The sequence below is a fragment of the Phodopus roborovskii genome, unplaced genomic scaffold (assembly GCF_943737965.1).
Source record: "Phodopus roborovskii unplaced genomic scaffold, PHOROB, whole genome shotgun sequence".
Classification (NCBI taxonomy): domain Eukaryota; kingdom Metazoa; phylum Chordata; class Mammalia; order Rodentia; family Cricetidae; genus Phodopus; species Phodopus roborovskii.
The window spans coordinates 12,558,614-12,575,739 of record NW_026126482.1 but is presented as its reverse complement, the minus strand read 5'-3'; the positions used below and the strand labels follow the sequence as shown (position 1 = coordinate 12,575,739).

Here is a 17,126-nt window from a genome sequence, read left to right as displayed (position 1 = left end):
TCCTTTCACTGCTGAGTAATACTCCATTGTGCAAATGGACATTTTCTTTATCCTTCCTTCAGTTCAGGGGCATCTAGGTTTCCAGGTTCTGGCTATTATGAATAATATTATTGGGAACATAGTGTCCTTGTGGTGTGAATGTGCTTCCTTTGGGTATATGCCCAATATTGGTATAGCTGGATCTTGAGGTAGATTGATTCCCACTTTTCTGAGAAACCATCATACTTATTTCCAAAGTGTATATATAAGTTTGCATTCCCACTAGCAGTGGAAAAGTGTTCCCCTTATTCCACATCCTCTTCAACACAGGCTGTCATTGTATTTTTGATCTGACAGGTGTAGGATGGAATCTCAGAGTCATTTTGATTCACATTTCCCTTATGGCTAAAGATGCTGAACATTCTAAGTATCTCAGCCATTTGAGATCCTTCTGTTGAGAGTTCTGTTTAAATCTTTACCCCATTTTTAAATTGAATTATTTGGCATTTTGATGTCTCATTTCTTGAGTTTATATATCTTGGAGATCAGCGCTCTGTCAGATGTGGGATTAGTGAAGGTCTTTCCCATTCTGTAGGCTACTGTTTTGTCTTACTGACCATGTCCTTTGCTTTACAGAAGCTTTTCCGTTTTAGTAGATCCCATTTATTAATTATTGATCTCAGTGTTTGTGCTACTGGTGTTATATTTGGGAAGTCTCCTGTGCCACTGCTTTCAAAGCTACTTCCCACCAAGGCAACTCTTATTAAAGAAAAATTTAATTAGGTGCTTGCTTACAGTTTAGGAGATTTAGACCATTATCATTTTGGCAGGGAATATGGATAGACACAGGCAGACATGGTGCTGGACAAGTAGCTAAGAGTTCTACATCTAATCTACAGCCAGCAGAAAGAGAGCCAGTGGGCCAGGCTTGAGCTTTTGAAATCTTAAAGCCCATGTACCCCCCAGTGAGACACTTCTTCCACTAAGGCCATGAACATTCCAAAAAGGCCACATCTCCTGATCCTTCTCAAGTAGTGCAGCTCCCTGATAACTAAGCATTCAAATATATGAGCCTATGGGGGCCATTCTTATTCAAACCATCACACCATTTCTGATCTCAAATAGTATTACTGAGCTATTGTACTACCGAGCTATAGTAAAGAACACATGGTACTGACATAAAAACAGACATAAATGGCACAAAATTGAAGACCTATATGTAAATCCACACACCTATACAGAAATACACACTGGAGACAAGACAGTATCTTCAACAAATAGTGCCATTCAAGCTAGATGGTTGCATGCAAAAGAATGCAAATATTCATATTTATCTTCCTGCACAAAACTCAACTCTAAATGGATCAAGAACCTCAATGTAAGGCCAGATAACTCGAATCTGACAAAAGAGAAAGTGGGGCATGGTCTTGAACTCAATGGCACAGGAAAAGACTTTCTGAACAGATACTGTTAGCACAGGCACTAATTAATAAATGGTATCAGGAAACTGAAAAAAATCTTTTGAATGGCAAATGATATCATCATTTCGACAAAGGGGCAGGCTACAGAATGGGAAAATTTCTTTATCAATTACATATCTAACAGAGGGTAAATATCTAAAATTCCTGTTTTTGTTTGGTTTTTCGAGACAGCTATAGCTTTCCTGGAACTAGCTCTGTAGACCTCGAAAACACAGAGGCCTGCCTCTGCCTCCCAGTGCTGGGATTAAAGGAATGCTCCACTACTGCTCAGCCTAAAATAAGTTTTTTAAAAAACTATACATCAAGAAAACAAATGACACAATTGAAAAAATAGGGCTCAGAACTACAGAGAGTTCCCAAAAGAAACACAAATGGCCGAGAGACACTTAAATGTTCAACATTAGTCATCATGGAACTGAAAATCAAAACTACTTTGACATTTCATCTCACACTAGTCAAAATGGCCAAGACCAATAAAACAAATGAGAGCCTGTGCTGGTGAGGATGTGGGGAAAGGGAACACACATCCATTGCTGATGGGAGTGCTAACTTGCATAGTCACTATGGAAATCAGTGTGGCTATTCCTTGGGGAGTTGGGATTAGATTTACCTCAAGATCTAGCTATACTACTTTTGGGCATATACCCAAAGAACTCTACATCCTACTTTAGAGACACCTGCTCAGCCATGTCCATTGCTATTCTATTCATAATAGCAAGAAATTAGAAACAACCTAGATGTCCACCAACAGATGAATGAATAAAGAAAATGTGGTAGATTTACACAATGGAATATTACGTAGCTGTTAAAACAAACAAAGAAACCAATATCATGAAATTTGCAAGTAAATGGCTAAACCTAGGGGAACAAAATCATCCTAAGTAAGGTAATCAAGAGTCAAAAAGCTAAATATACAATGCATTTATTTTAAAAGGATGCTGCCTTTTAAGCATTTATTAGTCATGCTACCATCTGAATAACTAGAGGTTAGGTATATAATAAGGAATTATTAGGGGAGGAAAGGAAGGGCTTCTCAAGGAAGGAGAAATAGAATATTACAGTTAGAGAGAAGCAGAAGTTGAGGATGACTGAAATGAGAGGACTAAATGGAGAGGGAAAGAGAAGAGATAGGTAATGGAGGGAATATGGGAAGGGATAATTAACACTAAAGGCCACTTGAGGGGTCATATAGAAACCTACTACAGTTGAAGATCCTTTAGATATATACATATATGAGAGATATCTAAATGGAGTAATCAAGAAACAGGAGACAAAGTCCCAAGTAGACATCTCTCAACACCAAGTGAAACTTCCAGTGCCAAGAATGGGTTACATCTAGTCCAGTTGCTGGCCAAAGGGGCCCATGGAACGGCCCCACTCCCACACCTACAACCCCGGCTATTGCCAAGGCTATTGGTTGTTCTCCATAAACTGATAATAAAATTGTACTTCTGAAGACAACCAGACTTACAGATCTCATTGAACATGGAGAAACTGAGCTGGTGTCAACTAGAGCTTTCACCATTACTGCATGCTACCAAAGGAGAATGATAAACACTCCTACGAACAATTCAGTCTGTAAGGTGACCTGCCTGCATGATACACTGGTACAATGATAGCAAAAGTGTTGTGGCAGTAAACCACTATCTGACTGTATTTAGGCTCTACTCTATGAAATGGAACCCATGCTTGACATTGATGTGGTGGCCAAGAATCTATTACATAAGCCATCAACCTAGGAGAAAACCAGAAACTATTGTTCTGCTAAAGGATGTTAGCAATAAAATGACTCCAATCTCAGATACGCTTCCTCTGGACAGGATCAAGTGTTGTGGAAGTATGAATGTAATTAGCACCCATAATCTCATAGGGAATGGTACTCTTAGGAGGTGTGGGTTTGTTGGAGTGGGTATGGCCTTGCTGGAGGAAATATCTCACTGTGGGGGTGGACTTTGAGGTTTCTTATGCTCAGAATACTGCCCAGTGTCATAGTAGACTGCCTGTTGCCTGCAAGATAAAGGACTCTCACCTCTAGCACCAAGTCTGCTGGCATGTTGCCATGTTCCCTGTCATGATAATGGACTGAACCTCTGAAACTGTAAAGGGAGCCACCTGAATTAAATGTTTTCTTTATAAGAGTTGCCCTGCTCATGGTGTCTCTTCATAACAAAACAAAACTTAACTAAGACAAGTGTCTTATAAATGAAACAGGATTAACACATTTGAACTCACAGAGACTGCATAGGGCCTACACAGATTCAAAAGCAGAGTGGGCCCCAGCACTGAGATAGGGAAGTAGACCAAGAGGCTATCTTCATGAACAACTACTAGCAAAGGAAAAATTAGTTACTTTAAGGGAGTCTCACTATGTATACAACACACACTTAATGGAAGCTGAATGCCCAGCAGTAGATGGCCAGTGCAAAATTAACTCAAAGATATTTTTTCTCTCATATTGCTTTGTTAGTGCTTTTTTTAAATCATTCTAGTCTTCTGCAATGTATATTTAAATTTGTTTTTTGTGTTTTTATGGGTTTGTGTGTGTGTTTCTCATATTGTTTTAAAATTATTTTTGGAAGTTTTGTTAATTTTTGTCCTTTTTATTTGCCTGTCCATTTATTTATGAGTGAGAAAAAGAAGGCATAGAGTTGGAAGGGTTGGAAGTTGGGGGATCAGAACATATTGTATGAGCTGGGCGGTGGTGGAGCATGCCTTTAATCCCAGCACTCAGGAAGCAGAGGCAGGCTTATGAACATGTTTGTTCTTCAGAGTCCTGCTGGGGTGGATACACAGTAAGTGGCGAGTCATGTCTGCCAAGTAAAATGTGGTCCTCAGTGTGTGGAATACTACAGGGCTACCCAAATGGGCCCATCTGAAAGAGCTTATTTATCAAGCATTGTATTTACTCTGCAAGCATGATTCCAAGCCAGTGAAGTGGTATGTGTAGTTCCAGCTACTAGTGAGCTGTGGCAGGAGGACTGCTTGCACCCTAGGGTTTGAAGCTAGTCTAGACAACATGGCAAGATCTTTGTTTTTAAAACAAACAAAATAGTATGATTGTATTTAGAGCATTGCAAGGTGTCCTTCCAAGTACACATTCCCTTAAGATGCCAGTGCTGGCTATCCCTCCAAAGATACCTCCTGTGTTCTTGATCTGTATGCTCGCCTTGTGCCACATTAGTTCCTCTTTTCTGATACCTACTTGGCTTACTCCCAAACAATATTCAGAACTAAATAAATGTTACCTAAAAGTGTATTTGTATCTTTCCATTACTTTTTCTTGGAGGTGGGGGCGGGTAAAGCAGTTTTAGGTTCATAGCAAACCTGAGATGCAGGCACAAACCTTCGCAGATCCCTCTCTGTAAAGAGCTTCTTTTCTTTGTGGTGCTTCTCAGTGTTCCGGGGCCATCTTATACTTTCCCTGTCCCAATTCTTCCAGATCAGTAATTTCCCCGATGAACAGTCCTGATTCCTTTCCATGGAGAATGCAGTTAGAAACTAAGATCTGGCTACCAGTTCATTGTTACAAGAATATCATTAATTATATGTTCTGGCAGCGTCAAAGCAAGGCCATGTATACATGTATTCTAACCTATGTATATACACAAAAAATCACTGTGTACAGTCATTTGTATGCACATCATTGCCACATCAATCACTCTCACCAACTGTCCTTGCTTGCCTTTACTATCTCATTTCAACAGTGCAGTCCTTGGCTCCCACCACTCACCAGAGTAATTTCATTGTTCTGCCCAGCTCACATACAGCAGTAACATAATGCCAGTTTACCTTTCTTTACCTTTTTATCCTTCATCTCGGTTTATTCTCTGCTGTACTCTGTACTACTCAATAAACTTATTTTCTATTTTCCTCCTTTAGATTTTTACTACTGAGTCCTTAGTTTTAAGTTACTTTACACAAAGCAGGTGCTATATATATGTATATATATATATATATATATATATATATATATATATATATATATATATATAAAAGCTGAGCTCTTAACACATAAATGAAAACGTCTTTTGCTTATTTTATTGATTAGGCAATCAGGAGGGCTTTTCCTAGCCAGCACTACTATGTTGTTCAGCTTTGAGATGCCATGCTTGCATCAATAAAATCATAAGCCTATCATATAATTTAGGTTTTTAAACAATTCACCTGCTGGTGCATGAAAGGACTTTGGGAGCACATTCCTCATGGAGGGATACTCCCTTAGCCTAGAGAAACAAGGAGACAGATTTTGATGCTCTGTCCTGAAAGGCCTCGCCCTCCCTTGGGAGTGGATGGGGAATGGTACAGAGGTTGGGAGTGGCGGGTGGAGGTGGGGATGGGAGGATGGGAGAGAGAGGGAACTGGTATAAAATAATAGACCAAGAACTTAAAATTGCCTAATTGTGGGAACTGTATTTTTCTCCTAGGCTGAAAGAAGCCATTGACAGCATAAATAAAAAGTTCTACCTCATGTCAAAAACAAAAATAATTCATCTGACTTCTCTCCTAACCAAATCAGTGATCATAAACTATCACCTTCTTAACCATTACCTATACTCTCTTCCCTTCCTCCCCTCCCCCCACTTTGGTTTATCAAGACAGGGTTTCTGTATGTAACAGCCCTAGCTGTCCTGGAACTTGGTTGGAAGACCAGGCTGGCCTCAAACTCACAAAAATCTGCCTGCCTCTGCCTCCCAAGTGCTGGGATTAAAGGTGTGTGTCACCAGACCCAGCTTCTAGATTTTTTGTTTTGTTTTGTTTTACTGTGTTCTAGCTGTCTTGTGACAAATATTCTTCTACCTAATCTGGAAACAGGAACAACATAATTGCTATTTTTTTTTTTTTTTCTTTTAGGTTGTATAAGACAGGGTTTCTCTGTGTAGCTTTGGAGCCTGTTCTGGCTCTTGTAGACCAGGCTGGTCTCGAACTCACAGAGATTCACCTGCCTGTGCCTCCCAAGTGCTGGGATTAAAGGGATGTGCCACCACTGCCTGACTCATAATCACTATTTTAAGACCCCCCACCAAAAAAAATCACACAACTAATAAAGAGTTACATCTAAAAATTAGATGATTGGTTTTAAATTAATCGGTTGAAAGAACCATGAAGGGGACTCAAACAATGTTTAAGAAAAAACATACAAATTTGCTCTTTTCTTGAGTGTAAAAGGCCGAGGTTTAAGGGGGGAGAAAAAAAAGACAGTAATAGAAAACATATGGAAAAGATTGGTAACAAATAGGAATCTTGGCTCAAGTGTGGTCTGCCACGTTTCACATACCAATGTCTCAAATAATAGACTAGATGTTTACAATATTGCCAAAGCATCCTTGAAAAACTGTATACTTTTCTCAAACCTGAAATATAAAAATAAATCCTGTAAGTTCCTTATAAAGTCTAGTAGAAAACACTATTTTGAAGAAACAAAAAATGAACTTAAGCTTGAAAGAATCTCCTTCCAAAAAAACTCAACATCTAATGCCAGGAGACACAGCTAATTCTGTTTAACTATGAAGACATTAGCACAAAAATTTCTCCTGCAGCAAGCAAGCTTGCTGGCTGGAACTCTTAAGGAGGGTCCTTCAGCAGCAGGAAAGTTTCTAAATCCACAAAATGAAGTAAAGTGATTAAGCAGTAAAAGCTTTTCATTCTATCCCACCAAAAGACACATGCATTATAAAATTACTTTGTGCACTGGGGAAAAAGGCAAATTACAGATATGGCTTCATGGTGCAACATGTTAACTAACACAGCCAAGGGAATTCATTTCTCTTTTAAAAATTATTAGTAGCCTATTTAAACGTAAAAGTTGTGCCTTTAATCTGTGAAACTGATGCACTCTACTGCATTTTCAGAGTAAACTAGATGTGAAATGCTGTATGGTTGCAATTCTGATCCCTGACTTCAAGAAAGGGAAGCAGATGTAAATTCAAGCCTCCATCAACACAAGGATGGGATACAACCCTGGGTTCCACCTTAAATTGCTGAGACACTGGACTCCAGGTCAGAGTGCACTTTAATCTGAAGAATTCTTTGGCATAAAAGTGAAAATAAAAACAGTAATCAGTACATGCTGTTTCATTTAGTCTTGTTTGCCTTTCATATTAGAGGAAATTCTTGCCACACCTCAAACCAAAATTAAGGAGCAAAGAAAGAAGCTAGCCACATAAATCTGACCAAGAGTACAAACATTTTAATTAGAATCCACAAAGTTTTGCATAATGAAAAGAAGTACAAAATTTTAATTCAACCCAAGTGTTTTCCAAGCAGATTGTATTTGCTTAAATTGCTACAGTAATTCAAAGGACAGCCCTGTCTGGACTCAGAGTTACTGTGGATTTTTAAAGAAACTCCGTTAGAGAATTTAGGCACTTCTGATTCAGTTAAAGGATTTGTCAATTCATCAATCCCTGAAACTAAAGCAATTTCAACAGGTATGATGATAAAATAATTTTCAACTCTTAAGAAATGTATTCCTACTGTTATGAAAGTATATTGTTTTTGTTTAATAGTAAAATAGACTGCAGATATCATAAAAGCACAATCTGGGGAAGCAAACTGTGATAAAAAATTACATTAAATTTTTGATTAGGCAAAATGTTGAGGGAAAAAGATCAGTAAGATGAGTTTAAATTTCTCATTTAAAATTATTCAACAAACAATATTTGTTTAAATTTTTTTTTAATTTAATTCTGGCCAAAGGGGGAGATTCTTTGGTTAAAGGAATCAAATTCTCTTCAGTTTCTTGGGACTGGTTTTCTGTTCTTAATTTTAAATGACAAAAAAGCAAAACAAACAAAAAAATCCTGCTAATGCATTTGAGCCATAAATCTGAGTGGTGATAGTGTGTACAGGTGTAGGGAAGGTGTGCATTTGTTCAAAATTTCTCTACTGGGCAAATACTGATCTAGAATGCTTTTGTTTTCATTTGTATCATTCTCAAAGAAAAGATATGAACATTTTATCCTATTATTAATGGATACTTAAATTTAAGTTAATGAAGATATAAGTGTATTATGGCTAAAGATAAGTAAGACACACTTTTTTAATAGCAAGATTTTACAGCATTAAAATTAAAGTTGTCTTAGACAAAAAACATATATACAAATAATTTTTATTTACTGGTTTCTATGGCATGCCAATAAAACAATTACATCTTTAAAATAGTAAAATGCTAAGATGCTTATATCTTTAGGTTTCCAGAACTAAGTAAATTATACTTCAATTTTGTTAATTTAAATTAGGACTAATATTGGTTTAAAAAATGAGTGCTTTTCTTCAAATAAGAGAAATGTTGTAATAAAGACACTCATACTGTCTTACATGCAATATTTACATGAATGGATAATTTAAAATTTACATTGATGTTCTGCTTTAAATTTCCTTCTTCACCTGCCATTTTTTCTAATAGACAATGTAATAGTGGGAAGTACCTCATATTGTTATAGAGGAATACAAAAGATAACAGCCAAGTTCTCTGTTTTTCATCTAAAGAAGCCACCATGGTGAAATGCCTCAAGAAATCAACATTAATGAAGAGAAGCATTACTAACAAGATATAATCTTAATAAAATATTAAGTAAATCACTCCACAGATCTTTGACTACTTAGGCTTTGTTAAAAATTAGAGATTCTGAAATGAGATGCCTGACAGTGTATTACTGTGATGCTCTGAGTTATAATATAGGGAATAAAGCATAAATTGTAGGCTATGGAAACAAAAGTAGAGACCCATTGGTAAAATGAAGTAAAATCACTCTTAGGAGAAAATTATCACAGGGGACAAAAGGAAGACTAGTAAATGACAGGATTTCAGACTAAAAATTGCTGTATAGGAAAGCTCTCTGGTGTTTACAAAGACCAGGAGACAACATGAAGAATCTTTTTATCTTATAAGGCCCTTGTTTGTTATGGGGTATTTCTCCTAGACTGATCAGAGTATTATTATCAGGATATCCTTTTTTTTCCAATTTCTCACAACGCTGAGCAGCAGATTCTAATTCTAAAATGCTGCTACACACTAAAAGGTTGTTAGTTGATGACTGCTAATGGTCTTAACACAAGGATAAAATTGAGATGGAATGATGTTTCATGAGCAATAGTGAAAGAACTTTAGAGTCTTTTGTGGCCTGGTTAAGTGCTATAGACCAACTCTGCCTCTCGGCCTCCACTGCATATTTAGGAAAACAGCCTCTTAGAATATACCTCTAGTGGCCGTATTGGGATTGAAATGAAGCAGCAAATGAAGTAGCAAAAATACTTTAAAAATATACTATATGGGGGGGGATTGAATAGGAGGGGAGTCGGGGGCATGGGAGGGAGGGAGAAGGACCTGGGATTGATATATAAAATAAGAATATATGATATATATATATAAAATATATATATATATGATACTATACTATAATCTAGCAAGTATAATAAAATCCTAAAAAATTGAAGTAAAATGTCACCAGGAAAAGAATGAAAATGCAAGATTGTCTAAACCCTGTTTCTTTCAGGAAGGTCAGGACTTGATTCTGCAGCACTAATTATCCCCATTGTGTTATGGTTAATTTTGTAGTGTTGACCTCCTCTTCTAAACTGTTTTTTTTAGAGGGGTTCATTCTCTATTTCTGTGTTCCCTAACAAGCACATTGTCTCATAGCTAGAAATAACTTTAAAAAAAAATGTAACCTTGAGTGAACCAATTAAACTAAGTACTAATATTTATAAAGGACTGTACTACGCACACACACACAGTGTTTAGTTGAGTAACAACAGCAAGGAAATGATTTTCACAAAGCAAACTCTGAGGGAGGTTCCAGCCTCAAACAGAGCTGGCTTTCTCTAAACATGCCCTTTGGGATGAAATCATAACTCATTTACTTCACCTCTTTTCAAGACTCTACTAAGAACATTGCAGTATGAAGATCACAGCACAAATACACTACGTCATTAAATTAGGAATTCATTACCAGAGTGCAAATTCCTTAGACATTTAGATTTTCAGATTCTGGCTCATTGAACAGTTACCATTTCTAGATACTTTACACTTCTAGCCTTTGTGCTGTTAATGATCTCATTACTTGGAAATAGAATTTCTTACCTCATCCTTATAGAATTTGAACAGTTCTTCACAGCACAGTTCATATACTGTGTCCTTCATGAATTGCATGGTAAAGAATGAACAACTGATGCAATATATTTAGATTTGCTTGAGTTAAAAAAAGAATCACATATTACTAAAGAGATCATAAAGCATTTCAATTTTGGCACTTTCTATGGATATGGATAAATATAATGTGAAAGTACAAATAATTAAACACCCCCTTTTTAAAAAAAACAAGGTCATCATCCAAAAAGAATGATGGGAAATGATGTTTTACAGCCTTAAGAAAAGAAATAAAACAAAACAAAAACAAAAAATCCAGTAGTCTTGGCAAGAGGGAATGGGGGTGGACTAAGGAAATGTAACCATGCCATACTTGAGGTTGTAGCCAAGAACTAACAATGAGCCCAGTCATCCTGGTTTTGTTTATCCTTTTTAATATTCAGCTATGTGAGTCAGAATGAGAGAGGGGAGGAAATTGCCATTTGCCAGATGTAAGAACGCAGAAAATTCAGGGGTGGTGCAAAGGAGTAATGAGTATAATGAACTATAGCATCCCAGTAGAGGGAACTGTAGGGAAGTATGGGTGGAGGCATTAAAAAAACAGCACCATCAACTACATTTGACTCCTCCGAAACACAGGAACTATTTGTAGTTGAAGGTACTACTTGAAGAAGATATGGTCAGAGTATATAGGATGTTCAAAATTGAGATTACGACTACTGGTGATTTAGCAGGCTCAGGACATGAGTTCACAGTTAGAACTGAGACAAATCATGGAAGAAAAAGGAGCAAATGGAGCTCTGTCAGAAAAATGATTGACGTATCATTCCAGAGGAATAATGTAAATGATTTCATCGACACATAGTGATGTTAGGGAATTTGTTCTCTCACCTCTGATGAGAAGAGTGGAGAGAAAAGGTCTTAGGGAAAAAGCATACATTTTTTTTCCTGTAACATTTTCCAAAAATAATGCTTATTTCAACTGAACTGCAGTTTTCAATTTGCCAAGAACTTTTATATGAACATCTCATGTGATCCTAACTCAGGAGATGGAGGCTGTAAAGACTATTGAACTGTAGGATTTGGAGACTATCTTATGACATAGCAAGTCCCTGCCTCAAAACAAACAAACAAATAATACAGTTAGAGTTTATCTTGTAGGTAACATAAGCAGCAAGACTAAGACAAGACACAAGATAAGCAGGCAAGGCATGGGGTTGGGGAGATAGCCCTGCCAGCAAAATCCTTACATACATTGCAAGCAGGAAGATCTGAGCTCTGAACTGTTTCCATAGAAACCATGTTAAAAACAAAACAAAATCAAACCAAATGTGGTCACCACACTTGTACTCAGCACCTTGGAAGCAAAGATGGGAAGTCCTTGTCACTCACTGGCCAGCCGGCCAGGCCAGCCTACGTAATAAGAGCATCTTATCTTAAAAAAGTAAAAGATAGATGATACCAGATGAATGACACCTGACATTGTCTTCTTAATTTTACACACACACACACACACACACACACACACACACACACACACACACCCATGAAGCAATGTATAAGTTAACTATAATTACACATTTCACTTTATTCTTTTTTGAGGAGGTTTCTTACTATATCACAATTGGTCTCCAACTCAAATGATCTGCCTCCCTGAGCAGGTAGGACTATAGGCATGTGCACAGAACCAGCAATTACAATTCTTATTTATTAATAAAGCAAGAGGAAGAATTATTAAATGACAGAAATGAAATTCAAGTTTTCAGACACTTTGTTGTTTTTGTTTGATTTTTTTATTTTTTGGTTGTTCAAGACAGGATTTTTCTGTAGGTTTGGAAACTGTCCTGGAACTCACTTTGAAAACCAGGTTGGCCTCGAACTCATAGTCATCTGCCTCTGCCTCCTGAGTGCTGGAATTAAAAGTGTGCACCATCATCACCCAGCCAGACTCCTTGTTTAGATCATATTCCATCCTTCAAGTTTCATCAGAAATAACTGTTCGTTATCTGTGAAGTCGTCCCCTTACAACCCAACTCAATATAACATCCTTAAAATGCTCTACAGTATCATTTTATCAGTACATCTAGATCTTAACTCAAATATTATCCAAAGCCAGACATGGTAATGCTCCCTGTAGTATCAGGAAAGAGACAAGAGGATCATGAGTTTAAGGCTAGCCTCACTTAAATAGCAAGCTTGAGGCCAACCTGGGTTCTATAAGACCCTGTCTCAGGAAGGAGGAAGGAAAGGAGGGAAGGATGAATGAAGAGGGAAGGAGGGACAGAGGTAGGGAAGAAGGAAGGGAGTCAGGAGGAGGCAAGGAAGAAGGGAGGGAGAATGAGGGAGGGAAAGACTTAGTGGAAAAAATGGGAGTCAGGAAGAAAGACTTGAAAATATTAACCTAATGGAACTTGAAACTTTCTAAGTAAGCTACCACATTAAAAAAAGAATGGTCTTTTAAAAGACAAGGAAAAGATTTCAGCAATGGAAGTAGTACGGAGCAAGATTTTGATTTAATAAAAACTGTTAATAGACCAAGTTCTTTAACTGTTCACAGAGGTAGCAACCATCACTAATAGGCAGAACAGTGAGCAAAAATGTCCTGCATTTACAATGACAGGAATATTAGAATATGGTTGGGTGATGTCACACTGTCATTACAAATCTACAGTCTAGGAAACAAGACAGCTGAGATTCTTTTAGAAGATAATGACGGTATAAAGTGTCATGCTTAACACACATAATCTCAACACTTGGGAGGCAGAGGCAGAAGGACTGCCTGTAATTCAAGGCCAATTTAGTTTTCATAGTAAATTCTAGCCATTAAGAGCTACAAAAGGACTCTTGTCTATCAGAAAACAAAAGTAAACAAATAAAAGATAGTAACTAATTAGTAAAAAGTCCAGAATAGCACATTTCTGATTCCTGTTCAATGCAACACGTGATTCTAAATTTTACTTCAGAGGTACTTTGCTCATACTTCCTGAATATTCTGTTATATATAGCTACCAGTATAATAAGTCTTATATGTGTCAATTTATATGAGAATTATTTTGAGTATTAATCACTTTTCTCTTTGTAACAGGACAAAAAAAAAAAAAAAAGAACATGGGCTTTTTAAGTCCAACATACGTACTTTTCTTCTGTTTTGGAGTTAGAGTATATTGCCAATATGAAGCTTACCAATGGGATGAAGAGTATGACCAAGAGCCAAATGAGGATTATGAGCCAGAATTCCAATTTCATCAAAATATTGAATATGGAGTACCCTTTTATCAGAATATGTTAGGCTGTGCTAAAGAATGCTTCTGTCCAACTAACTTTCCAACATCAATGTATTGTGACAATCGTAAACTCAAGACTATCCCAAATATTCCAATGCACATTCAGCAACTCTACCTTCAGTTCAATGATATTCAGGCTGTGACTGCAAATTCATTCATCAATGCAACTCATCTTAAAGAAATAAATCTCAGCCACAACAAAATTAAATCTCAAAAGATTGACCATGGTGTGTTTGCTAAACTTTCAAATCTACAACAACTTCACCTAGAGCACAACAACTTAGAATTTCCATTTCCACTTCCCAAATCTCTGGAAAGACTCCTTCTTGGTTATAATGAAATCGCCACACTGCAAACAAATGCCATGGATGGGCTGGTAAACTTGACAATGCTTGATCTCTGCTATAATCATCTTTCTGATTCAATGTTAAAAGAACAGAACCTTTCCAAAATGGAAAAATTAATGCAGCTCAATCTATGTAATAATCAATTAGAATCAATGCCCCCTGGATTGCCTTCTTCACTTATGTATCTATCTTTAGAAAATAATTCAATTTCATCTATACCAGACAATTATTTTGACAAACTCCCAAAACTTCATGCTCTAAGAATGTCACACAACAAACTGAAAGACATCCCATATGATATATTTAATCTTTCCAACCTTATAGAACTCAACGTTGGACACAATAAATTGAAGCAAGCATTCTACATTCCAAGGAATTTGGAACATCTATACCTACAAAATAATGAAATAGAAAGTATGCAAAAATTTGCACTTTTTAAAGAACAAAAAGTTCTTTTTTGATTAATTTTTGCAGGGGGGATGTTGTAATGTTGAGACAGGCTTTCTCTATATAGCTCTGGCGCCCTGGAACTTCCTATGTAGAGCAGGCTTGTCCTCAAACTCAGATTTATTCATCTGCCTCTGCTACCCTCATGCTGAGATTAAAGGTACATGCACCAACATGCCTGATGAATCATATTTTGATCCTATTCACAAAGAATGAGTTATTAGCCAGACAGTGGTGGTGCACACCTTTATTCCCAGCACTTGGGAGGCAGAGGCAGGCGGATCACTGTAACTTCAAGGCTAACCTAGTCTACAAGGAAAGTTCTAGGATAGCCAGAGCTACATAGTGAACCCCTTTCTCAAAAACACACTATGCTTAAAGGGCTGTTAAACACAAAGTGCTGAAAGAGCTGCTTTGAAGTCAGATAAGGAGATAGCAGATAGTGGCCTGGCCATTAATTTTATAGGTTTTTTTTTTCCCTACTCAACTTTACTACCTTGAATATTAGCAAGCAGTATTAGAGAGCGTCTGAAGTGTCTGAAGGAGAATAGTAGGGCTGTGTATTTGTGTGTGTGTGTGTGCGTGTGCATGTGTTTTTTTGTTTTTGTTTTTTTTTTTTTGCCCTTGCTTCTTTCTTTATAAGATTGCTTCTACTAAGAAGCAATTATATATTGCTTATATAGTAAATAAAACCAATTAATTTATATTTCTTTTTGTGATAAGAAACTTAAAGAGTTCATTTCATTTTAATCAATATAAAAACAATTAAACCTGACTCTACTTGTAAGTATTATGATAAAATTAATATCTCATATAACAAAAGCCAACATGGAATTATGACTATCATATGCAGGATGAATTTTTAATTTGTATTTTTCAGACATCAATGTGACAATGATGTGTCCTTCTACTGACCTACTACACCATCGCCATTTAACATACCTTCGTGTGGACCAAAATAAGCTGAAAGAACCAATAAGTTCATACATCTTCTTCTGCTTCCCTCATATACACAGTATTTACTATGGTGAACAAAGAAGCACTGATGGGGGAACAATACAACTGAAGACCCAAGTTTTCAGGAGATATCAAGATGAGGAGGAGGAGGAAGAGGAGGATAACCATGATGGTCAGGACAACACTCTTGAGGGTCAAGAAGTAACAGAAGAGTACTTTAATTCTCATTATTATTAAGTGCAAGAATGGCAAGAAACTATATAGGTATATATTTATGACTTCATAAAGCCATACTAATTACAAATCTAAACATGCACTGCTCAAAATAATGTATCTAGAAATATGTATTAGTGTAAGTTCAGAATTGCATTTAATATGTTGATGACAATGGCTTCATCTCATAAGCTTAGAGCTTACTTAAAATGATGCAATCTTATGAAATATTAGAATGGCAAGTGGGAATAAAAAGCTCAAATGGCTTTGTTCTTTAAACTTATTCTTTAAACTTAGAAATATTATCATGTAAAAAACAAGCAAGGACAAGCAAAATGGCTCAGCAAATAAAGCATTTGCTGCCAAGCCTCATGAGTTGAGTAGGAGACCCAACTCCTGCAGGCTGTCAAATTTTCCTCTGTCTACATGTGTGCACGCCCCCCAAAATAATAACAATAGTCATCCCTCTATGTATGCCACTTTCAATGATGAGATTTTCCCCCAGGGATGATAAAATAAGTAACATTAACAGTGAAGACAGAAGCTGCCCTCTAGATCATAAGAGTATATCTGAGTGAGGGAAAGGATGATCACATAGAACCTGAAAAATAGTAAAATGGTTGAGTCTGTACATATACAGAAGGAGAATTGTATTGAGTAGGATTTAGCACAACAAAGACATTTTTTAAAAAATCCTACAACTTACACTAACATAAGGTATAAACAAACACAACAGCGACAAGGCAGAAATGATAACCCAGGTGACCATGGACACCATAACTGCTCTCTGGCCTGGACCGACTGGGACTTCAGGAAGAAGTGATGCTGCGATGTGGGAGCACTAGCAGACATAGAAACTATCATAGATTAATGTAAAGAAGGAGTAATTATTTGAACTCTTGCACAGTTAAAAAGAAAAAATTTTCAATTTTGTTACATCTAGAGATTATTATTTCTTTTTAAGTTAATAAATTACACTTAATTAAAAAAATTCCCCTAAAGATACATAAGTAAACTACCACAAACCCCTCCTGCTCAAAACCCAGAGGATGTAGGGCTACTATCTTTTTAGTATTAGTTAGTAATGCCACAGTGAACTTAAACCTAACCAGGGATTTCTCAGTAAACATAACACAAATTTTAAAAAACTCAATGCTTTTCCTCAAAGAAACTGAAGAATGAAGTATTTTCTTTACCTTCTACAGAACGACAGTTACCTATATAAGACACAGAGAATCAATTGACTTGGTAATTATAACAGGAAAGAAAACCATGAGCCTAGCCTCTACTCCTCACACTGGATAGTATTTGGTTATATTAGGAAAAGGGT

The 17,126-nt window shown here is 36.7% G+C and overlaps 2 protein-coding genes across 2 annotated transcripts in view; one reads left to right on the top strand and one right to left on the bottom strand.

Annotated features, from left to right (window-relative positions):
• Nucleotides 1-17,126, bottom strand: part of Cenpp (centromere protein P) — a 174,696-nt gene that overhangs the window by 106,476 nt on the left and 51,094 nt on the right. The window lies entirely within an intron of this gene.
• Omd (osteomodulin) lies at nt 13,642-15,950 on the top strand. The gene is made up of 2 exons (XM_051194307.1): nt 13,642-14,593; nt 15,507-15,950. Exons 1-2 carry the CDS (start codon nt 13,657-13,659, stop codon nt 15,818-15,820), a joined length of 1,251 nt encoding a protein of 416 aa, XP_051050264.1. The 5' UTR covers nt 13,642-13,656; the 3' UTR covers nt 15,821-15,950.

Bases quoted from the DNA above. Each gene is read 5' to 3' on its own strand.
- Omd (XM_051194307.1), top strand. From the start codon at position 13,657: ATGGGCTTTTTAAGTCCAACATACGTACTTTTCTTCTGTTTTGGAGTT. The intron at 14,594-15,506 runs GTATGCAAAAAT...TGTATTTTTCAG, and splicing joins ACAAAATAATGAAATAGAAA to ACATCAATGTGACAATGATG.